The sequence below is a fragment of the Martes martes genome, assembly GCF_963455335.1.
Source record: "Martes martes genome assembly, chromosome: 1".
NCBI classification, from domain to species: Eukaryota; Metazoa; Chordata; class Mammalia; order Carnivora; family Mustelidae; genus Martes; species Martes martes.
In genome coordinates, this window is record NC_137888.1 from 68,580,241 (window position 1) to 68,605,787 (window position 25,547).

At 34.0% G+C, this 25,547-nt stretch overlaps 1 protein-coding gene across 3 annotated transcripts in view; it reads left to right on the plus strand.

Annotated features, from left to right (window-relative positions):
- The window catches only part of U2SURP (U2 snRNP associated SURP domain containing), a 53,042-nt gene that overhangs the window by 20,891 nt on the left and 6,604 nt on the right, over positions 1 to 25,547 (plus strand). For 2 of the 3 annotated variants that reach the window (XM_080819581.1, XM_080819582.1), the window contains exons 11-25: positions 646 to 811; positions 998 to 1,209; positions 2,141 to 2,184; positions 5,276 to 5,380; positions 6,706 to 6,772; positions 6,847 to 7,010; positions 8,223 to 8,385; positions 8,786 to 8,865; positions 9,739 to 9,826; positions 11,066 to 11,188; positions 15,018 to 15,174; positions 15,903 to 15,998; positions 16,750 to 16,816; positions 20,723 to 20,882; positions 25,329 to 25,439. In XM_080819581.1, coding sequence (XP_080675707.1) covers positions 646 to 811; positions 998 to 1,209; positions 2,141 to 2,184; positions 5,276 to 5,380; positions 6,706 to 6,772; positions 6,847 to 7,010; positions 8,223 to 8,385; positions 8,786 to 8,865; positions 9,739 to 9,826; positions 11,066 to 11,188; positions 15,018 to 15,174; positions 15,903 to 15,998; positions 16,750 to 16,816; positions 20,723 to 20,882; positions 25,329 to 25,439 — 1,803 coding nt within the window. The remainder of the gene's footprint in view (positions 1 to 645; positions 812 to 997; positions 1,210 to 2,140; positions 2,185 to 5,275; positions 5,381 to 6,705; positions 6,773 to 6,846; positions 7,011 to 8,222; positions 8,386 to 8,785; positions 8,866 to 9,738; positions 9,827 to 11,065; positions 11,189 to 15,017; positions 15,175 to 15,902; positions 15,999 to 16,749; positions 16,817 to 20,722; positions 20,883 to 25,328; positions 25,440 to 25,547) is intronic. The other variant, XM_080819583.1, reaches the window with a different exon arrangement.

Here is a 25,547-nt window from a genome sequence, read left to right on the forward strand (position 1 = left end):
CACACGTGCACACATGCAGTGGGGAGGGTCAGAGGCAGAGGGAGAAGCAGGCTCCCTGGTGAGCAAGAAGTCCGACATGGGGCTCCATCCCAGGACCCTGGGATCGTGACCTGAGGCTGAAGGCAGATGCCCAACCACTGAGCTACCCAGGCACCCATAATTGTATGTGTTTTGGACCTCATTGGGTATTTACTGTTTTCTCTCTTCTTAATTACGTTGGGTGCTAGGGGGAAAAAAGTGATTAGGTGCTTTTTTTTCCTTTCATCAGCAACATATACTTTTCTCTTTGCCTTAATTGGGATAATCAGAGATGACTGAAACCACTGGTGAAGAACAGCTTATTTTAGATGCAGGAGAGGATGTAGAGGTGTACTTTTTCTTTTGCCACCCAGCCTCTTCACCCTGAACACTTATTTATGTTTCTAGTATGAAAATATTTGTGAATGTCCCCTGAGGGCAAGGTTTTTACCTATATAGGGTCCTTGTACTTGAATGGAAAATTGTAGCATTAATATATCTCACTTTTCATTTTGTAAAACTTTGCTTTCTGTTGCATAGATTTTCCCCTTTTTTTCTGCATATCAAAAAAACTCTTATGCCTTTTATTTTTATGTATTCATTTATTTTTTTTATGCCTTTAAATAGATGAATGAAGAAATGCTTTGCCAAGAGTTTGGAAGATTTGGACCATTAGCCAGTGTGAAAATTATGTGGCCTAGAACTGATGAAGAAAGAGCAAGAGAGAGAAATTGTGGCTTTGTGGCTTTTATGAATAGAAGAGATGCTGAAAGAGCTTTAAAAAATTTAAATGGTAAGAAAGTTTCTGTTGTCTACTATAGAATTCAGGCTTTTTTTCTGGTTCTGAAAAGTATAAAAACTCTAGGGAAAAAATGGACCAAAAATGGAAAGGTTAAACATGGAAATTAATTCAAATTAACAGAAGTCTTTTATTTTCTTTTGAGAATTACCAGGGTGACCTTTCTTTTCTTTTTTGCAGGAAAGATGATTATGTCATTTGAAATGAAGTTAGGTTGGGGTAAAGCTGTGCCTATTCCTCCACATCCAATATACATTCCGCCTTCTATGATGGAACATACGCTTCCCCCACCTCCATCAGGACTGCCTTTTAATGCGCAGCCTAGAGAGAGGTTAAAAAACCCCAATGCTCCAATGTTACCGCCACCTAAAAACAAGGAGGATTTTGAGAAGGTAATTTAAAAAATGTACATAGGGCCGCATCTAATTTGTAAATACTAAATCTGTGGTAGTATTTCTTTTCAATAATTTTATAGAAAATGTGTGTGTAATTCTGTTTGACAACTCTTAAAGAAATAAGTAGATGTGTTCCCTGCCTTAGCCCATGGAAACCCTGTATTGAAATACTAGGTCATATTTTTATTTGTGGCTACCATTCCTTTTTTGACCACTTAAGTTTTTTTTCTCTTTGTCCACTATTGTATCCAGGTTTGCTTAAGTGCAGTATCTAAATTTACTTTGCTCTGAGAAAGTGTTACTTTGTATTTGGTTAAGTGACTTTTCATTTAGAAAGACCTAAATAGTTAAACTGTTTGGATGGCTGCTAGCTAACTTAGTTCTCAAGATCTGAGGTATTAGAGTATTTGAGAGCATATGTGGTTTTTTTAAAAAGCAGTTAACTACTCTAGTAAAAGCAAAGGGTGAGTATTTTCTTTTTATTAAACACAAAACCAACTTAATTTCAAGTTTATAAGAATTTGTTGGTTCTGTTATGAAATAATTACACTTAAAATGACAGGGCTGGTTTTAAAGGCTTGGGAACAAAGTAGCAAACTGTATGGTCAGAGGCAAACAGTTAATTATTTCACAAATTAAAATCTTTATCTGATAATTCTCAGTGTAGTACCTATTTCAGTGCATTGATGTGCATTCTGGCAGGAATGTTCTGATTCTTTGCATTTGGTGAACATTAATTGTTCACTGAACACATCCATTTGCATTTATGTAATTGCTTAGTGTATAATTACTTCAAATGCAGTGATTGCCTGCAAAACTTGTGATTAGATGTGTAGTGTTTTCAATGCATTATGTATATTTTTGCTTGTTACTTGTTAACAATACTCACATATTCTATGTTTATTATCTGATGTGACTTCATATACAGACTCTGTCGCAAGCCATAGTCAAAGTGGTTATCCCAACAGAAAGGTACATGTTTTTCTTTATTATTACTGATCTAAATATAGACAATATCCCCTTCTGAATTAAAAAAAAATGGTGTTGAGGAAAAGGTAATATCTTGACTGAGCAATGGTTCCTTCCCAGTACTTTTTGGGGGGGATATTTGACTAACTCTAGTATATTGCAATTTTATGTCATTATCTTTTTGTTTTTATTGTTACCAAAGTAGGGAATTTTATAGCGTTAGTAGTTAGGATGTGTTTGATAGATTTAATCTGGAGTTGTTAGTCTAATAATATTAGACTATTGTGCTGGGAAAATAGATGTTTTAAATGTATCTTAAATTGTATGTAATGTTGCAATTTGACCCAATTTTTTTTTTTTTTTTTTGGGTGTGTGTGTCTTGGTTCCTGAATGATCTGTGTTTAATATGCAACCTTAGTTTGAGTTCTCCTTACTGAAGGGCATAGCTTTGTTTTTTTTCTAATTGATTAGGAATTCCTATTATCCTTATGAACATTGAACATGGCTAGAGATTTTTTTTCATGTTAACAAAAGGTATTTGGAATTCTTTTATTTTCCCTTTTTTTTTCTTTTTCAATGTAATGATAAAGCAGAAGAATTCATGCTCTAGGTATGCTCTTGCTCAGTCAAGCTAAGCCTTTTCCCAAACACAGCAACACAACACTGGTTGAATAATAAATGAACACAAAAGAATACCAAATTCTCTTTGACATTGGCCTTGGTGAGCAACACCAGCTGAACTGTCTGCGGCAGCGGGGGACCAGGAAAACATCATGGGATGGATTGGGAAAGTATACAGTTTTTGACCAGACATTGGTACGATCGACTCCAATAAATGTGGTTTTATTATAACTGAGAGACAATTTTTTGGTTTTTCTTTTTTTTTTTTTTTGGTTATTGTTGCCCAGAGTAAGATAATTGCCATTTTAAAATAAAATAATGCACTTTAAAATATATCATCTTTTTGTACTACACTGTTTCATTCTGGTAGAAAAGTCACCCTTTTAAGAATGATGTTAAATACACAATCTTTAGGAAAAAATTGTGATTACAGTTCTTTTAAGAATCTTGAATTCAGGTTAGCAACAACTAATTGTCAGATTTTGATTTTAAATAATCACATGAAAAACTTTAAATTTTCTAAAAATACATTTTATCAGTTTACAAGCCTGTTTAAAACTATAGTGGGTTATTTTTCCACTGATAAAGCATTCACAGGAAAGTATTTTTGTAGTGTTCAAAAAGCATATTCCATAGTAGCTTTACATGTGGCTCAGCTTATTTCTAAACTAAATTTTGAGTATACATTTTGTTGAAAAGTCTTAACTCACCATTACAGTGAATCCTTTGTTTTAAACTTGCTAAACCATTTTTAATTTATAATATTCAAGTCAAGTTGCATTTGACTTAAATCATACAAGTTTCTGGATGATAGTATTTGTTCTCCAGTAATTGATTTTATATATTACGATATTTATATAAAATTTCCCTTCACTTTAATTTGACACATACCAGTGGGAGTTTTGGAACTGAATCATAACTTACCTTTATCTCCCTTCCCTCAAAATAGTATCATTAACTATATGGATGCTCAGAATACATTGTCATTTGGTAACAAGAACTGCATATTTGCAGAATAATTAGTACTTCTGTGAAAGAAAAGTAATTTTTAGGTATAAAATTAAGTGTTGCTTTTGGGTTTTTGTTTTAACAATTTGAGGTTGAATTAATAGTTTTAAATATATAGTTTCCCCTATATTAAAGATTTAAACTTTCATATAATTTTTTTGACCTACAGAAGGTCAAAAAAATTAATTTTTTTCACTATATAGAGATTTTAGTGTCCATTTAAGTAGGTTTGTTTGAAATGGGAGAAAATAACTATAATGACCATGAAATAAATTATTTTATTGTTTATGTACTCTGAAGCAGGGCATTATAGAGCCAAAACAATGTCTTATTCTATAACTATATATTTATTTATATTCTAGCAATTACATGAACTTAATTTGAGCTGGGAATGCTAAAGGTGTAATTTAGTATGTGCCTTGTACCAAGAGCCAATATCCTTTTGCTTTTCCCGATTGCTATTTGCCTAGTCTATATGCTGGGGGACTGGTGAAGTGAGAAATCAAAAGCAGCTTATAGTAAACAGAGTCATTTTTGCTTGATGTTGTAATCAGTATCTAAAATAGTGTTTAAATCACATGATTTTAGGACCTAGATTTTAAAAATAAAGATTTTCTATGAGCCCAACCAATAAAATGACTGTACTGAAAAGTTACAGGTTTCTTCTTGGCTTAAATATTGGAAAGTAATTGTTATGAAAAATGGGAGAGGCATCTCACCATGTCCCTTATTTTGGAATATTTTGGAAAGAGGACTCCATTTAACGCTTTGGCAATATAATTGCTTCATTGAGTCATAGTACGCAGGCAGAATTATACATGTCATGAGTTGTGTGTATCAGTTTGAAGTGTGATCCAAAGGGATGTTGCCTCATTAAAGGTCAGAGTCAATAAAAACTCCATCTGCTATATGTGTACCAGAAAAGCACAAGAGTTGGATGGATTTTTTATTAAATCAGGCCTTAAACTTGTTAAATAGTTCTGCATTTTTTCTAAATTATAGTAATGTATATAACATTTCAATACCACCACAAAAGTGCTTGGTTTAGGAATATTTTCTTTAAACTGAGATAGTGTGTACGTTTTTAGATGGCTTTGATAACATGTAAGCTCTAAGTTTACTCATTTTATATATTTGCAGCTTTCCAATTAGTTGTGATTCATAATTTAATGTTTTGCATTTGGAAAATAAAATTAAGTGGCATTTAGAAAAAAAATCTTTATTGCTATGAAGCTGTGTTGTGGTTTCCCTCCCTCCCTTCATCTTCCCTTCCCCTCCCACTACCTTATCCCCGTTGACCCACTCCCTCTTAATGCACAAGGCATTAACATATGCTCCAGGTATAAAATTTTGTATTAGTCAGCAGAATAATCTTTTTCTGCACAATTATAGTAACTTAGGTCAAGTATAGTTTTATATAGTTGTAGGTCTGAATCCATTTTCTTTAACTGTGTTGTTGTTGTAGGAATTTGCTCGCCCTGATACACCGCATGATAGAGTTTGTTGTACGTGAAGGGCCAATGTTTGAAGCTATGATTATGAACAGAGAAATCAACAATCCTATGTTCAGGTGTGCATTTTTCTTATTGTGGTAAAATATACATATAATAGAAAATGTACCGTTTTTGCCATTTTAACAGGTATCGTTGAGTGGCATCAAGTGCATTCACATTTTTTTTCTTAAAGCAGTTGGAATTTTTTTTTTTAGATTTTTAAAAAAAATTTATTTATTTGACTGAGAGACAGAGATCACAAGTAGGCAGAGAGGCAGGCAGAGAGAGAGGGGGAAGCAGGCTCCCCGCCGAGCTGAGAGACCGATGCGGGGCTTGATCCCAGGACCCTGAGATCATGACCTGAGCTGAAGACAGAGGCTTTAACTCTCTGAGCCACCCAGGCGCCCCTGCATTCACATTTTTGTGAAAATCACCACCATTATCTATCTCTAGAAATTGTCTCATCTCCCTTAACTAAAATTGTACTCCTTGAACAATAACTCCCCATTCCCTGGGTCCTCCAGCCTCTGGTAGCCCCCATTCTACTTTCTGTCTCTTGTAATTTGTTTACTCTAGTTACCTCATATAAGTGAAATCATTTAGTACTTTGAGACTTGCTTATTTCAATTAACATAATATCTTCAAGGTTTGTCCATGTTGAAGAGTGTGTCAGAATTTCCTTACCTTTTAAAGCTGAATAATAGTCCATTACATGTATTTACCACAATTTTTTTATCCTCAGGTTTGCATTTAAGAAATACTTTCTTATTTTTTGGAGCTGAAAATATTTCGGAGAATAAAGTTCTAAAAGTATGGAGTTGTTTTTGCAATGGAATGAGAAGGAAGTTTTAGTAATTAGGCTAGGATGTACTTGGGTCAGTTTTCTGTCCGATTTTGATTTAGGCTAATTAAATAACATTGTTTTTAGCAGTCTCTAGGAGGAAGACACTACTCTTCATGTTTTTCACTGACTCATTCATAGTAGAACAATAGAGCTTTGTAGAAAATTGGTTATCTTCTGAACAGATACGGTGTCTAAGACATTCATTTAGCACTACTAAGTCATTTAAAAACCACTGCTTTTGAAATTTCTGTCTTGGGAAAATCTATCGCCAGGTATAATATCTGACTTATAAGCATTCAATAAAATTGATTGTAAGACTCAATAAGATGCATACATACCTTCTGAGTATTAATGTCAGTCACAAAGGCAGTGTGGGGGCTAGGGTGAGGAAGAGGATTGATGGCAGAAGGCAGTGGGTGAAGATTTTTCTTCAGTGATCTTTGCTTTTGGTTTTATTTCAAATGAGATAGGCAAATAGTATTTCTCATTTGTTTATATTTACTTGAAGACACTTCTTTGTTAAAGAATATATTTATTTTTTTGTTTGTTTTGTTTTAGGTTCTTATTTGAAAACCAGACACCAGCCCATGTTTACTATAGGTGGAAGCTTTATTCTATTCTGCAGGCAAGTGGAATCAATTACTTTGTTAATTTTGACTCTGAGGTATTTTGCCTAATAACATTCTGGACATTTATTAGGGAGATTCTCCGACTAAGTGGCGGACAGAAGATTTTCGTATGTTCAAAAATGGATCTTTTTGGAGGCCACCACCGTTAAATCCATACCTGCATGGGATGTCAGAAGAACAAGAAACAGAAGCTTTTGTAGAGGAGCCAAGTAAAAAGGGAGCACTTAAGGAAGAGTAAGAATTTTTTTCTTTTCCTATTACATATTAAGAAAAGTTGCTTTAATAATTGTGTTAATTAGTGATCTTATTACTAAGATGTTAACCCTAAAATAAAATGTTTTTTCTTGTGACTGTTTTTAAAATACATTTTCTCATCATGTGTTTAGTTATTTTAAACATCGTGGCAAGTGTAAGTATGTGTCCTATTGACCTTTGTCTCTTCCTGCAGATAAAAGACAGTGATAATCTCTTAAGTAATGATTCCCTAGCAGTGGAATACTTGTGACTCTTACAGAAATTATCTTGGGACCTTTAGAATTCTAGCCTCCCTGAATGCAACATTAAAGAGGAGAAAATTACCGTGGAGCTTTGTGATGGACAGATGGTTGATTATGCAGAGTCTTTCCCCAAGAGTTGGCCACCATGCGAACATACTTATTAGTGTTCAGTCAGTATGGGTACAGTGAAGTTAGTCTGGTTTAAGAAGCAGAAACAGATATAACTATTAAATATTAAAAGGAAGTTCTGTATACCTCATGGGGAGAAATTGGCTAAAAGATCATGGCATGTAAGATTATGTACTCCACTTTGTAGTCTAAATTTTAGTATTAGTTGCACTGGTGCATTGTTTGTGAGAGCCTTTGCTAATGGAGAGCTATATATATTTGAAGCATATTTGCTTCTGAAGATGTATTTTCATCTTTATTTTTGCCCAGGTCTGCAAACTCAGTCTATAGGCTAAATCTGGCTGCCTCCTGTTTTTGTAGTTTTTATTGGATCACAGTCATGCTCTATACTTCTTGCGCCACCCCCCCCCCCCCCACTGCCTTTTATATGTGGTTTATGGCTGCTTTGGTGTTAATAGCAGTGGAGTCAAGTAACTCCGAGTCAATATGACCTGCAAAGCCTAAAATATTTACTATCTGATTCTTTGCAAAGTTTGCCACCACCGGCTTTAGCCTGTTTCTGATCTGATGCAGAAGTGCTAAAGTAACTGACTTCCTTTAAAAGAGAGTAAAAAACATGAAGGCTTTGCCTCCGCCCCCACTGTAATGGGATAATAGGACTAGGACACTCAAATACTCTTGAAAATCAGACTTCACACAATTTAGTCTTCAGAATTTTATCCAAGTGGGTTTTAAAGAAATTAGTTTGTGAGCAGAAACTATAATGACATTTGAAGTTTCTATCTGTAAATATTTGTAAGTTAAAAACATTTGTATTCAGACAGAGGGACAAATTAGAAGAAATCCTGCGGGGGTTAACTCCAAGGAAAAATGATATTGGAGATGCAATGGTTTTCTGTCTTAATAATGCTGAAGCTGCTGAAGAAATAGTGGATTGCATTACTGAGTCATTGTCCATCTTAAAGACACCCCTCCCCAAAAAGGTATGGGAATGATTTCTCTTTCTGGAACATTTAAGTAAAAGAGAGATAACAGTTGACTTCTTTTTTATTGAAATTGGTGTTTTTTTATTTTGTTTTTGCATGAAGAACTTGACTAAAGAGATCTTTCCCATGTGGTCTCATTTTCCTCCTGTCTGGGGAAACTTGTTATGTTAATCAGTACACAGGTTATCAACAGGTTGAAACATATTTTATCCTTGTCAAAGTAGTGGCTTTGGTAATGTTGAATTTCTTAACTCTTGTAATTAGCTGTTATTATTATAGGTAAACATTAGCTGTATGCCACTGATTGCAGAAAATTTCAATATGGAATTTTTTCTAGATACATTATTTGCTACTGGTTTTTATTTTTAATCTCTTATGTTATCTTTTGGTATTCTAGATTGCCAGATTATATTTGGTTTCTGATGTTTTGTATAATTCTTCAGCCAAAGTTGCCAATGCTTCATATTATAGAAAATTGTAAGTATAACGGTGTAAGATGATATTCCTGAAATAAAACATTAAGGGTAAGGAATTCAGAGAAGGATTTTTTTGGTTAATTGATAGTTTCAGTGATAAGAAATAATTTGTATTTCTTCTTAGTTTAATAGAATTTTCTAAAAAATTGGGTTGCATTCACTAAACCAGTTTAAGCTAAATGTTTAGAAAGTTTTCATACCAGTTTCTTGATAAATTACAACAAATAAGGGTTAAAAAACTTAATTTTTATTGCATATTTAGCCACTTGTATAGTAAATAAACTGAAACAAAAGAAATAATGGCAAGCATAAGGGCAGAGACCAGAGATAGAATATAAACCGTTTATAGAATCTGTTCTCTTTTGATCATTTTGTAGTTCACAGTGGTGGTTTTCTTAGTCAATAGGAAATTATGTTGCTGTATTGTAATTAATATATAATTCTTCTTCAGAGTTTGTTTTTGGTGTTTATTTTATGAATCAGGGAAACTTTCCTCTAAGAGCTGAGTCTGAAATGAAATTTGGAGATGTGGATCCTAACCTTAGCTGTTATTAGGGTTTTCTTTCTTTTTCTTTTGCCTTGGACAAGTCACTTTTCCTAGCATAAAGAGATCAGGTTAGGTAGCATAAAGTATCCAAAATGTAGTTTTTAATCGAGGAAACTAATTATTTGCAGGAGAATAACTCAGAATAAAGAGTTCAGTTACAGTTTTAAGAGTTTAGGTACCTGGTTCTTTATTTTTAAAGAATTACTGATTAATTTATTTATACTTTTTTTTTCTAAGTTCAGGAGAGGTTTTCATTGAATAGCATGCTGAAGTAGATAGAGGTTTTAAAATAAACTCTATGTTAAATATGTATTATTTGAATTTCAGTTTTGAAACAAAGTTATGTCAGATATTTTCAGACCTCAATGCTACCTATCGTACAATTCAAGGCCATTTACAGTCTGAAAACTTTAAGGTATGTTTATTGTTTTTTTTCCCTAGTGTGAAACATGGTACGGGCTGGCAAGCACATTGGAGGGCTAGAAAAGTACATAGGACATACAGTATAAAAGATAACATGAATCTTTCAGAAATTATTGCTTTAAAATTTACTGCCATTTCATCTTCAATACCAAAAAGCCTGAAAGTTTGAAATATGTTATGTAGTGTTATTTTGTTGGGTGTTTTAGTTTGAAGTCTTTTATTTAAATGTTTTACATACTAGTTTTTTCACAAAAAACCATTCAGAACATCACTTGTTTTGTAATGGTATGTATAATTAGGCTGGAGTAGAAACATAATTTTAGTTATTCATGTTTAGAAGATATATTCAGTTACCTTTTATAACCTCTTAGCTGTGGACCAATGTTAAGAAAAGCTAAACAAAGTACCTTGCATATAATGGAATAAATAGATACTACTTTCATGAGAGGAAGAATTCTATTAAGGAAATTTTTAGACTGGGAAGATGCCTAATGACCCCACCATTTAGAGAATTTAAACAACTCCATTTAAAATTTTTTTGACCTTAAATTTTGACCATAAATCAGAGCTTATAGAAAAGTTTAGGGATGGGACAGAGAAAAAGTCTTAGCCAGAATCAGGAAAGTACATCATTGGACCATAAAAGGATTTGGGTCAGAACTACTTTAGTACCAATTTTTTTTTTTTTAAAGATTTTATTTATTTATTTGACAGACAAAGATCACAGTAGGCAGAGAGGCAGACAGAGAGAGAGCAGGGGTGGGGAGCAGGAAGTAGGCTCCCTGCTGAGCAGAGAGCCCAATGTGGGGCTCGATCCCAGGTCACTGGGATCATGACCTGAGCTGAAGGCAGAGGCTTTAATCCACTGAGCCACCCACGTGCCCCTTTAGTACCAATTTTAATAAGTTTCTAAGTTATTCCCAGATGGGGCCTCTTGTACCACTAGTGGTAGGGGACATTGATCTTAGGTGGTCAGGAGCAAAACAGTTATTGTTGCTTTCTCGTTATTTTTATTTCTGATTTTATTCCCACTTTCTCGTTATTTTTATTTCTGATTTTATTCCCATTTAGTTAGAAGGTGACATTGTGATTTTTTAAAAATATGATAGTTATTTTCTATCAAGGATGTTGGTTTAAAGGAAAATTCAGCAAATTGTCATGGCTCTTCTCATGAAATGAAGTTTGAGACGTGTTTTCCTAATTAATAATTTGTTGTGTCTTTCCTACTTAGCAACGGGTAATGACCTGCTTCAGAGCATGGGAGGATTGGGCAATTTATCCAGAACCATTTTTGATCAAACTACAAAATATTTTCTTAGGACTTGTAAATATTATTGAAGAAAAGGAAACAGAGGTATGTACTCAGTGTCTTTGTGTGATTATTTTAGAATTTATTTCTGGAGATGCTATGGGGGTGTGGTGTGTTATGGATGTAACATTTCTTTATGAAAAATACCTACTGTTTATCACTAACTTGTGGATTTTTGTTGCTGGTATTGCTAGAGCCCGGGAGATGGAATGATGTGTAACAGGACTTCTCTGATTTGTGGCCTTATGTGAAAACTGGGTGACTGGGTTTCTTTTCCCTAATACCTGCATTTTTTTTTTTAAATTAAAGTATAGTTGACATACAGTGTTCTGTTAGTTTCAGGTGTATAGCATAGTGATTCAGCAGTTCTGTGCACTATTTGATGCTCACCGTGATAAGTATAGTTACCATACAGTGTTATTACAGTATTGTTGACTATGTTCCTCATGATGTTTTTTTAAATCTCGGTGATTTATTTGCTTTTTAACAGGAGTTTGTACATCTTAATCCTCTTCACCTATTTTGCTACCTTCTGACAACTACCAGTTTTCTGTGTTTAAGAGTTGGGTTTTTTTTTTTTTCCGGTCTGTTTGTTTTGGTTTTTAGATTCCATATATAAGTGAAATCATACTGTCTTTCCCTGATATATTTTATTTAGCATAATACCGTCTAGGTCCATCTCTGTTGTCATAAATGGCAAGAATCCATTCTTTTTGATGACAGCGATTTGTGTATGTGTGTGTACATCGCATCTTATCTATTCATCTAGCAGTAGACACTTGGGTTATCTTCATATCTTGGCTATTATAAATAATGCTGAAATAAAAATCAGGGTGCATGTATTTTTTTGAATTAGTGTTTTTGTTTTATTTGGGTAAATACTCACCAGTGGAATTATCGGGCCATATAGTATTTCTGTTTTTAGTTTTTTGAGGAATCTGCATACTGTCTTCCATAGTGGTTGCATCAGTTTACATTCTCATCAACAAACAGTACATGATGGTTCCCTTTTCTCCACATCCTTGCCAACACTTGTTATTTCTTATCTTTCTGGTACTAGCCATTCTGGTTTGAGGTGATACATCATCTTGTGGTTTTGATATGCATTTCCCTGATAATTAGTGATTTTGAGTCTCCTTTCAGGTATCTGTTGGCAATCTCTGTTGTCTTTTGAAAAAATGTGGGCTCTGGTTCTTCACCCATTTGTTTATCAGATTATTTGTTTTATTTTGGTGTTGAGTTGTATAAGTTCTTTATATATTTTGGATATTAACCCCTTATTGGGTATATCATTCGCAAACATCATCTCCCTTTGGTAGCTTGCCTCTTTGTTTTGTTGATAGTTTGCTTTTCTGTGCAAAAGCTTTGTTTTGGTATAGTCCCAGTAGTTGATTTTCACTTTTGTTTCCCTTGCCTGGGGAGACATATCCATAAATACATTGCTAAGTTCGGTGCCCCAGAGATTACTGCCTGTGTTCCATGGTTTCAGGTCTTAAATTTAGGTATTTAATCCATTTTGAGTTGACTTTTGTGTATGGTGTGTGAAAGTGGTTCAGTTTTGTTTTGTTTTGTTGTGTTTTTGCATTGTAGCTATTCAGTTTTCTCAGGTTCATTTGTTGAAGAGACTGTCTTTTCCTCATTATATATTCTTGCCTCCTTTGTGGTTGATTAATTGACTATATAGGTGTCGTACTGTATTTCTCGGTATTTATCCTGTTCTATTGATCTGTGCATCTGTTTTTGTGCCAGTACCATCTTCCTTTTTTTTTTTTTTTAAAGATTTTATTTTAGAGAGCAAAGAGCATGAGCAGGGGGAGGAGCAAAGGGAGAGGGACAAACAGACTCCCTGCTGAGCATGGAGCCTGATGCCAGGCTCAGTCCCACAATCACAACCTGAACTAAAACCTAGAGTCAGACGCTTAACTGCCTGAGCAACCCAGGCACCCCAGTACCATCTTGATTTGATTACTGTAGCTTTGTATATCTTGAAATCTGGGATTGTGATACCTCCACCTTGTTCTTATATTGCTGCGGCTATTTGAGGTCTTTTGTGGTTCCATACGAATTTTAGGATTATTCTAGTTCTATGAAAAATGCTATTGGTATTTTGATAGAGATTGCATCTGTAGATTAAAATCACCTGGAAAGCCACCTGGCCCTAGACTTTTGTTTTGAGGCTTTTGATTGCTGATTCCAGTTTTGGAAGATTGTATGTTTCTAGGAAGTTATCCATTTCTTCTCTGTTGTCCAGTTTGTTGGCAGATGATTTTTCATCTTATAATGCTTTGATTATAATGCTTTGATTTCTTTGGTGTTGGTTGTTACTTCTCCTGCTTCATTTCTGATTTTATTTATTTGAATCCTTTCTTTTTTCTAGATGAGTAGCTAAAGGTTTATCAGTTTTGTTTATCTTTTCTAAGAACTGGCACTTGGTTTGATTTTTTAAATTTTTCTTTCTGTTTCTATTTTATTTCTACTCATCTTTATTATTCCTTCTACTAGCTTTGGGCTTTGTTTTTCTTTTTCCAATTCTTTCACAGGTAAGGTTAAATAGTATATTTGAGACTTTTCTTGTTTTTTTGAGGTAGGCCTGTATTGATACAAACTTCCCTCTTCAAACTGCCTTTGCTATGTCCTAAAGATTTTAGACTTTTTAAAAAAAATTTTCATTTGGTCTCCATGTATTTTTTTGATTTCTAACGACTGGTGTTTTATTTAATGACATGAAAAGATATATAATGTATTAGTAGAAAAAAGAAGTGGTACAGCATTGTATACAGCATGATTTAACTTTATTAAAGTAGCTATATAAATAAATATGTACACGAAGAGATGTACCACAATGGTAGCAGATTCTGTTCATTGTGATTCTGTTGGCTTTTCATGTCCTCAGTATTTCGTGAATCCTTTATATTCATTTCTACCATCCTAACCCAACTGTATTTTCACTTTCACTCCTACAAGATCCTCCTAATTGGCCCCCCTGTTCCAAGCACATGGTCCTCATTTCAGTTTCTTATATATGTTTCCTTCTACTGTAGACCTTTGTAAATTTTCCTCCCTCTCTCTGAAACATCTCCTGTTTATCTGAGATCCTTCAGATGTCAGTTAAGCATAACCGCATTGAGCCTTCTCAGAACTCTTTAGGTGAAACATACTTATCACACACTTGAAGAGTATGACATACTTCTTTGTTGTAGCAGTCACCATAGTGGTTCTTTGCATATTGTGATTTTATATATATGCCTGCCTCTCCCTGCCCGCCCCCTCAAAAAATATTCTGGTAAGCCCTATTATAGGAACGACCAAGGGAACAAACTCATTTTTGCTCATCATTGTATGCTCAGTCCCTTACATGGTGTACCTGGTTTCAGTAAACACTTGATAGATATTTCATAAATAATGAAAGAATGACTGCTTCTTTGTCAGGAGGATAAATCATATCCTACATATGTCCTCACTTTGTACCTGGGAATGTTGGTATCCAGCTGGTTGGTTTGTATTGGATTGCAAATTAATCTTTTTTTTTTTTAATTTTTATTAACATATAATGTATTATTAGCCCCAGGGGTATAGGTCTGTGAATCGCCAGGTTTATACACTTCACAGCACTCACCATAGCACATACCTTCCCTAGTGTCCATAACCCAGCCACCCTCTCCCTACCCCCCTACCACAACCCTCAGTTTGTTTTGTGAGATTAAGAGTCTGTTATGGTTTGTCTCCCTCCCGATCCCTCTTGTTTCATTTATTCTTTTCCTACCCCCCAAACCCCCCGTGTTGCCTCTCAACTTCCTCATATTGCAAATTAATCTTAAAGCAATATGACTAGTAAGCAAAGGAAAATGTTATAATAGTGTATATGTTTCTGTAGGATGTACCAGATGACCTTGATGGTGCCCCCATTGAGGAAGAGCTTGATGGTGCACCTCTAGAAGATGTGGATGGAATTCCTATTGATGCTACTCCCATTGATGATCTTGATGGGGTCCCTATAAAGAGCCTTGATGATGATCTTGATGGAGTGCCTTGTAAGTTCAGATTTCAAACTGATGATCTAATAAGTTGGATTCTAAAACTCTTTAATTTCCACACATGTTGATGAAGTTTAAGTTGTCATTATTTAATTTTTTTCTGTCTTTTATTTCTGACTTTTCAAAATTCAAATACCCAATAATACATTTGACCCTGTCAAGAAAAAAAGTTTTCTTGTCACATTTCTTTTTGTTGGGATAGTCAACATCGTATAGTATTAGTAAGTTTCTCTTTTTGTCTTAACTGTCAGGAAAACTGTAGGCAAAATCTTGTGCTCAGTTTTATTTATCATCCCAGATTCCTTGTTTCGTCAGTTCTCTTTTTGTTCATAGTTTATGGGTTCAGTTTTCCTAGATGCCTAAGATCAATTTTGGAAATAGGAAGTGTACACAGTCTTTAGTACATTTGAATTACATGAAAAGATTGAACAGTGTAGGAATTGTATAGTTTAAACAGTAATTAGGTAGAGATAATAAAGATCTTTTTTTTACTGCCACAACTTCCCCATTTGCTTGAAATCATAATAACTTGTATATTCTGAATAGACACATAACATGTTCAAAATTTGGACCTCAGGTGCAGAGGTCATTAGTCATAATTCTTGACACTAGCATTATTAGTCCATGTGTGGCCTTATTTTACTTTTCAGTAATATAGTGAATGCTCATGAACTACTTAGTCATCCCCTAGTCGTCAGGGTTAATGGCTTATCTTTCCTCAATAGTGGATGCAACTGAGGACTCAAAGAAGAATGAGCCCATATTTAAAGTTGCCCCATCAAAATGGGAAGCTGTAGATGAATCTGAATTGGAAGCACAGGGTGAGTAAAAGTACAATAAATATTAGGTTTAAAAAATTGAGTACTTAAAATTATTAGTATGTGGGTTTTTGGTCTTGTTTTGTTTTTTGTATTTTATAATGTTTCAACCTTAAGACCCACAGTTATTTATTTTATGTCTAGTGGCTTAGTTTTCATTATGGTTGCTGTTACAATTTTCTTAGATCTTTTAGTTTGGATGCTTTGGGAGTAATCAGAGAAATCACTAAAACCTTTCAGTTAAGGCATTTCAATAGAAAATGTAGATGGGAGGTAATACCTACTTAGAAATCTATTTAGAGGTCACTTTAGAGAAACCAGGCTTTGATCTTCCTGGAATGTTTGACTTATTAGTTGCAGTTTAGACTTGCTTTTCATACTTACTTTGGGCATGTGTCTTTAGTATTTATATCTGTAATTGTTAATATTTGTAGGTTCTAATGAAATAAATGTTACCACCTAGCACAGAAATAAGAATAATAACCTTATTTGTCACTTCATGAATTTGAATAAAATTATAGCCTGGTATGAGGAAAGAAATAAATTTAGCACATAGAAAAGGCTATTCAAAGAATAGATAATTGTAGATAACTTTTTACAAACTTATATAAACTTCCAATTCTAATGCTTCTGTAATATAAACTTTGAATTCTAAAGTTCCAATTCTAAAACTTTTCGGTTTTGGCCTTCTGTGCTACTGCAAAAATGCTAATTTACCTTTTGGAATTCCACCCTTTTTTTTCCTTCCACTCAGCTGTAACAACTTCTAAATGGGAGTTATTTGACCAGCATGAAGAATCAGAAGAAGAAGAAAATCAAAAGTAAGAATCTAAGTTTCAAACATACTTAGTTTCTTATTGCATATATGCTCCCTTTTTAATTAAGAGATATGCTTGAAATAATAGTGAAGAGGACAACTTCACTCTTAAACTTGTTGAGAGGATCATTTTTAGTTGTTATTGTTTTTCCAGTGAGTGAAGAGCTTTTGGCTTCTGGTCTTGATGGATCTGGTTTCACTTTGTTTCTGAGTTGATTTTTCTATGGTATAAATATATATTCTCAGTTGGTAGTTACTAAATGGTCAACTGCATTTATTCCAAATCTCTGTCATCAGGTATTGTTTTGACTTCACAAAAAGTGATTTTTAAAATGTGAATGGGAAAGTTATGCTGCTTTTTATTTGAATTGTACATTGCTAAGCATTGCATTATGGCCATTCTGTTATTTATATGTAAACATGTCAAAGGAACTAAGAATAAATAACAGAAAAAAAGCTTTCCTTTAACATGTAGAGAAATTTTGCTCTTGGGTAATCACCCCAGGATTGTTTTTGCATTAACATTGAATGTGACTCTAGGAATACTGCTCCCAGTTTCTCCTGGCATGTTTGTCTTGGTAGTTTTTAGGTAGAACTTGACACCTTTTTAAATCATTGCAAGGAAGTTGAACACAAAGCAGAGGTTTCTATTAAAAAAAACAAAACAAAACAAAACATTTTTTAATGATTCTCAAATTGAAGAGAGAACAAAGGAGAAAGTCTGTTTTGTGTCCCAGCACAGTTTAGGTATTTGTATGGATTCAGAAAGTGGGTATTAGTAGCATTTAGATTGTTAAGGAAGTGTGATTGATCAGCATATGTGGGAGCACAATTGATATGCTGAGGAAAACTTGGCAACAGTGATGTCTTTCCAGAAATATTGGGATGATCAGAACTAGTCAGCAGTGATTGTGACAAAATGTTTACAAAATGTAGATGTGGTTTGTTGATGGAAATACCTTTCTAGGGCTGTTTAGTAGGAGTACAGGAATTGAGACAGTCCAGTTTGCTTTAAAATAATGCTTTAATCTTTTTTTTTAAATGTCTGTAATACATCATTATTAACATCTCACCATTGTAGCATCACTGGTGTAAAATAATTATATGTATTCATGAGATAATTATTTAATTTAGGGGGAAGGAAGGATAGAACAGGCCATTGGATATTTCTTCAGTTTGTTTTGTTTCTGAAAGTATTAACTTTTTTTTGCATAAATTTGATATTTATATTAAAGTTTGGAATGTGACCGCATTTTAGTGTTGACAGAATAAGCACGTTTGTACAGTGAGGCCTGGATCACAGGAAATAAAATTTTTATTTTTGATTTTTCTTAAGAGCTCCAAATAAATCACAATAACATAAAAATAACTTTATGAAAGTACAAAGCAAGGAAAAGGTATTTTTTTCGCATACAACTTTTTGGTCCTTGAAATTTTCTTATGCATCACTACTGCTCTCTAGTGGCTGAATCCAAAATGCCATTTTGAAACTAGTAATTAATTTTTTATGGCAGAAAGGTGATTAAAAGAAATTATAGCCCTACTGTTGTTTTGTAGAAAACTTCCAAGTAGTGACTTAATTTCATTTATAGTGAATTCTGTATGGTTTTATAGACTTAATTTTCATTTCTTTAAAAGAATAAGATGAAACTATGATGAGATCTGAAGCTTAGTTACCAAGCACTGGTAACTAAGAGCTAAAGCCAAAGCCAATGAGAACAGACTGCTTGGGCCCTGAAAAATTAAAATAGCAATTGTAAAATGAATACGTATTTCAGGTTGTCAAGTGTAGCTTACTTTAAAAGTAAATAATGTGGTTAATGTGTGGTGTCTTGCCATCTAGATCCTTTCTCTGTATACATAAAACACATATAACTATTTTATTTATTTATTTATTTATATATTTATACTTTTAAGGATTTTATTTATTTTTTTGACAGAGACATAGGGAGAGAGAGGGAACACAAGCAGGGGGAGTGGGAGAGGGAGAAGCAGGCTCCTCGCTGAGCACGGAGCCCAATATGGGGCTCAATCCCAGGACCCTGGGATCATCGTGACCTGAGCCAAAGGCAGACGCTTAACGACAGAGCCACCCAGGCGCCCCCATGTATATTTATTTTAAGCATGAATTATATAATACATACTGCACATACTATTCTCTGACCCCATTTTTCACTTAAGTGTCATGGGTATTTTTCTTTGTCAATCCATATAGTTATCTGCTCTGTATTTGTCTGTAATTGAAAGCATTCAGGTAAATGTTGAAGTATGTTTATGGAATATTTGAATTTGCAAAAAAATTACTGAAAATTTGTAAATAACAGGCTGGAATTGGTTAATTTATTATTTGGTTATTATTGGTTAATTTATTATTATTTCCATTGCTTAGATACCACAATTTAATTGTGTCTCGTCCTTTTTGAGTGACCCTGTCTGGAATAATCACAGCAAACCTCTGTATTTACACATACACAGGCCTATAGTTTAACCATTTAAAAGCATCTGAAACACTTGTAAAACATTTATGTACCATAAAACAAGAAATTCTTATGTTTAAAAAAATTAACTAAAAACTGCATTTAGAAGTTTCTGACAAATTAATGAGAAGTGTTAAGTTAAAGATTTATTGCCAAAAAGAATAATTTTTTTTTTTAGAAATAGTTTCCTTTTACTGTTTTAAGTATTATAGTGAGTTATATCTTTATGTGGTACTAATGATTTGTGGGGCTCTTAAAGTTTGTAAAACATTTTAGTAATGTTCAGGAAAGGACATTTGGGTAAGGTATTACAAAGCTAGTAGCATAGTCTTAATACCAAATTTCTGATTCTGAATTGCGAACACTTCCTTTTTATCTGCCTTCCTTACATTTTCCTTGTCATTGTGTGAGTTCTGTTACGTCTCTCAAATTATTTTTATTTAGAACGAATTTGGTTGTAACTACTTTCATATTATTATGAATAGCTTTAAATATATACTGAAAGGACTCCTGCTTATATGTTGTAATCAATATTGTTTATGAAAGGAATTTTGTTTGTATATACGTAAACATTCTGAATTTGTGTGTGGGTGACATGTTTTGCCCAGATTTGACATATATGTACACAACAAAGCCCTGTTCCAGAGCATACAGCTTTTTTGGGGGGCCCCTTCAATTGTGTTTCAAGAACATTTTTGTCAGTCTCCGTCCAGCAGTGAGGACCAACTTTGCACATAGTTGCTTGCCTATCTGTTTCCACTGTATTGTTTGTGGAGGGTAGATTTTTTTCTTCTTTGTAACTTTTCCCGTGGCAATCACTTAGTTTTTCATTTTCTTCTTGTCTGACGTAGAACCAGTACAGTTTTCAAGATCAACTCTGACATGAGTACTAATGTGTGATAATATTTAAAATTTATACTTTGCTTTATTTCTAGGGTTATGTGCTAATCAAATAAGGCCTTTACATGGTACATTATTTCATAGTTAACTGTGTGACACAAACTCATGTATTTTCCAGTGTATAGCCTCTGCTGAAGAAAAGGTAAATTCGTTTGGCTTTTTTAACATTAGGCTTCCCGAACTCATGCTTAACTGGAAAATTTAGGGAATCATTGCCTGATTATTCAGGTCACTTAACACTGCAAGAAAAGTTTGTTGCAGAATAAAAGGCACACAGATAACATTTAACACACACAGAATTTTTTAAAATGATTATGTTGAAGCTAAAAATTTTTATGTGGAAGAAACTAAGAGTTTTATAAAATGGTAGTATTTGGTAAAATATTTTCTAGAAATGTTTTAGTGATGAATTGGCCTCTTAGGTTTTGTTAACATTATTTACAGGTTGAGACAGTGAAAAATAAAAAAGCCAGACTGTAAAATGTAACATTTTTTTCCTGCCTTGACATATGATATATTCTGCTTATTTCCAGTCAAGAAGAAGAAAGTGAAGATGAAGAAGATACTCAAAGTTCCAAATCAGAAGAACATCATTTGTACTCTAATCCAATCAAAGAAGAAATGACTGAGTCCAAGTTCTCTAAGTACTCTGAAATGAGTGAGGAAAAACGAGCTAAACTTCGTGAAATTGAAGTTAGTATGGCAATGAGGTTGAAACTATACTTCACTGGCCTTCTTTCTCTTTTCCACCGACCTAGGTTCCCTCTGGGCATCATTCCTTTGTATACTATGTTCTCCGTGCCTGGAAACCTTCATACCATCTGACTTACTGTAGGCCTCTTGGTTCAAGCATCCCTTCTCTCCTGCTATCCTTTTTTTACACTTCAGCATATGCGCTTACTTCTCCCTATTTATTTCTCTTGTGATTTTACATGTATTGTGGTGTGTGTTTTATTTAATTTTGTTTCCTTAGCTTGCTTGTTTAATGTCTCTATTCCCGACGAGGCTGTGATTTATGTGAGGGGAAAGGGCTGTGGCACTTGTCTGTTCATCATCATAAATCTAGTGCCTGGCACAGAGGAGATCCTTTTAAGATATTGATTCTTCCAATGAGTACATTACATTTGGCATTATGAAGTCCATATCGTTTGAGTGCACATAGTATGTAACAAGGAAAAGAGATTTTCTGGCACATTAAGTGGGACTTAACAGTAAGAAGGGGAAAAACTTATGACAATGAGTCCGAACAATCTCAAGCAGATTTTTCCCTCCCTCAGTACTCTCTCCTTTTTTAATGCCTTTTTTATTACCAAAACTAGTCAGACATATCAGAGAAGGAAGGGTGTTGTAATGGGAACCTTTCCTCATTCCTTGCCCCAAGGAGATGAAACATTCCCAGTAAATGTTGGTGTAGCACTCAGCCCAGAGTCTCAAAAGTGTATATGAGAGTTAATTTAACCATTAATTTAATTTATCCATTAATTTATCAGTTAATTTAACAGTATCTTGCATGCCTACTGTGTGTCAGCACTGTTCCTCTTACTACTTTATAATATCTGCCATAGTGGTTTCCTTGTTTCCAGTTCTCTAATCACTGTTGCACCGGTACAAGTTTTTGCCAAACTTTCTTGGATATCACCAAGCCAGAATGTTAACAGAGAAAGTATTTTGTTTTAACCTTACACAGAATCTGTATACTGTGTATTATAAGTGAAGAGGAGAGATTTTCAGAGTTAACCTCTTGATTCATTTTTCCTAGGATGTATTTATATATATTCCTTATAAATTTTTTAGGGGCAGAAATGTATCAGTGAATGTATTCCACCTGTGGATTTTTTCCAAGCTGCACATGCCCCTTCTTAACTCTCAGAACTCTTCCCAACCTTACTGAACTCTGCCTTGCTGGAGTTGAATAAAAGTATATTTTCTTGATAGTGAAGTTACCCCTTTTAAATGCCAAAATTGACTGTTGGATAGTTTTTAAACACTCTATTTCCTTATTGGCTTAAATTGGAGAAGAAAACTACATAATTTACTTTTTGGTAACTTGGATGGTTTTTATGAACATTATTATTTCCACACTGTATTTGTCTTTATATGTGTGTGTGTGTGTGTGTGTGTCTCTACATACATCCATTTCCATACTTCCTGTGCTCTTTGATTATCTGGCCTTTCGATTGTTACATACTCTGATTGTTTCTCCTGTTCATGTAATGCCTACTTCTCGCAACTTACTACCCTTTTGAGATTTAAGTTGTGAACCACATCCCTAATTTTAAAATCTAAGTCTTGGCTTCATTTTAGAGTTATCTAATTCTTCTCCATTGTTTAAGATTTAGTTGTGTGGAATAAAGGTTCACAACTGGTGGTAAATTTGAACTAGAACTCAGGGCTTATGAGATTTATTCCTGTCCTCTTTCTGCCCCTAAATTTGATCCAGGATCTGTGTGCTTTCCACCTCCACCTCCAGCATCCTCTAAGTTCTTACGCTTTTCAACTTATATGTCCTTCCTTAGTTCAATAAGGATATATATATATATATATAAAACGTCATTATTATAGTGTTATATTACTATATATTATTATAACAAAATTATATATTGTATTTTTTCTTTTTGAAAGCTCTTTTCTTTTCAAATATATTGTAATAAAGATGTCTATAGCTGAACATTCTTTAAGTTTTTATTTAAATTCCAGTTAGATAACACACAGTGTAATATTTGTTTCAGGCATACAGTGCAGTAATTCATCAGTGCCATACCAGCTTGTGCTAATCATAGGTGTACTCCTTAATCCCCATCACCTATTTCACCCATTCCTCCCTTCCACCTCCCCTCTGATAACTGTCGGTTTGTCAATTTCTTCTCTGTGGTTAAGAGTCTGTTTCTTAGTTTGCGTCTCTCCCCTCTCCCTTCCCTCTGGCTTTGTTCATTTGTTTTGTTTCTTAGATTCCACATATGAGTGAAAACATATGGTATTTGTCTTTGACTGGTTTCACTTATATAGCTGAACATTTTTTAGCATGGGATTAATAAAACCAAAGAATTTGTGTTATAAAATACTGACATTCTTCACAAAGCACTTAGAAAACATGCAGGCATAGAGTATTACGGGTGTTGGCTGGAAGGAAGTTCTTAATCTTTCAGATAACTGCTTAGAGCCTGACCTATGTTGGAGTTGTCTTTTCTTATTCTGTTGGCATCCCCACTTCTACCAACAAGGTTGGAGGTGTGGAACGCATGGGTTGGTTGGTGTTGAGGGGGTGTCTTCTTTGTTGTTGGAGCAGAAAGACCCTTTTTTTGCCTTGGTCCCAGAGGAAAAAGTAGGTAGTTGAGTTGGAAGGTGATCCTTGTTGCTGTCCCAGGGCAACAGGGAGATAGCTAGCTGGCAATCAAGCCATTACATGGGCTGTTCTCGTTTGAGTTGGGACCTTTTGTCACCTGTTTTCTGAGTGCCCTGGACTTGTGTTTGTGCCTGAGTTAGGCCCCATGAGCGGGTACTATAAGGATTTTATAATGATTTTTAAAAAGATTTTTTAGGAATGCCTTTCATTCTCCAAAGTAGCACTCAGGTCTGTTTGACCTTTGGGTGCTTTTAACTCTTAAACTGATTTGCCACAAATGCATTCTGTAGAACGGAGTCACTTTGGTCATAGGAGGCTACACACAGTGGTGAGGTGAGACATTTTACATTTCTTCCCCCTTTTCCCCTCTCTCTTACCCTTATATCTTCTGTGTTTTAAAATGTAGTCCTCATTAAAACAACAAAATGGAAAGATTTTTTAAGCATTTTGTAAGAGGCAGGGACTTCAAATCTCTGATTATAAATGACCCTCATTATAGAAGTGGAAGGAGAAAAAGGGCAAAAATTGGGAAATGTATGAGAAATGTTCATGAAGTCAAAAATAGTGAAAGTAACGCTTTGAATGGAAGAAAGTTTTTGTAACTTGTTGCCATTCTGTTGGAAAACCTCATTTGTAGTGAGGGAGAAAAACCTAAACAAATGAGGTCTTGTTTCCAAATAAAAATGAAACATTTATAGTAACATTTAGTCCATTTAAAGGACCTATCAGTGCTTAATAAAATAGGTTCAGATGTTTGCATATACAATAATTCTGTTAGACAAGAGTGTTTTCTTCCCCTCTTTGAGTGAAACAAGGTGGACAGATTTGGCACTATAACTCAGTGGATCTGTATGTGCTTTCTGTGTCCACCTCCAACATCCTCTGAGTTCTCATGCATTTCATCTTACTTATTCTCCCTTAGTTCAGTAAAGATGTATATATATCTTTAGATTATAATTTAAATATATATTTTTATAATATGTATTAATATAATTATGTTTATATTAATATAACATAATAACATATATGTAACATAAGTGAACCTATAGAGAATATGTATTAACATACAATATGTATTAAAATAATCAAAATATATAATACATGTGCAAACAGTGGTGAATTGAATAGTTTTGAGCTCATATGGATAAATTACAAGAAACAGAATTGGAAGATTTTCTAATCTTTTTTTTATTAGTTTGTACTCTGTATTTCTACTATGGTTTAACCTTTTCTTAATGTCTTGATGTTCAGTGATTGTACTATACTGTAAATAGAGTGAAACCTTCAAACTCTACAGCTCTGTGTTTGGTCCTACGTGAACTGTAAAGAATGCTGCTTTAAAAAAAAATTGTTATTTATCTTGTGTTGTGCCTGCTGTCCTATCTTGTTGAAAGTAGGTTGTGCTTAGCAGCCTTGCCTTTCACATTTAGGGAGCCAGATAGCAAATTCATTATCATCAAGCTGAGATAATAAGTAGATTCCTAAGGGCATGAACTATAGTAGTTCATGGGTTTTTGAGTCATCTCATGTGGCTGTGCAGAGAGCATGTGGGCCCAAATGTGATCACTTGAATTCTGCATGGTTGAACTCTCTAACAAGTGGCTTTCAGATAAGGGAGCTTTATGTTGATGTTATATTTTGACTGAGTTCTAATCAGTTACTACTTTGTGCTGTGTTTCTGTTTTTTTCTTTTTACACACTTACTTCAAAGGAAAAACATTTTTTTAAGGAATAAAGCACTACTTAAAAAACTATAATGATGAAAAGATTTATTTTTAAAATATCTTCTTTCACAGCTCAAAGTTATGAAGTTTCAGGATGAATTGGAATCTGGAAAAAGACCTAAAAAACCAGGCCAAAGCTTTCAGGAGCAAGTAGAACATTACAGAGATAAACTTCTTCAACGAGTAAGGAATAAGTATATTCAATAATATGCATTTTCCAAAGTTATTTGTTTGACTACTAGAATAATGGTATATCGGTATACTTAAGGAAATGTATATCTCAGATTACAT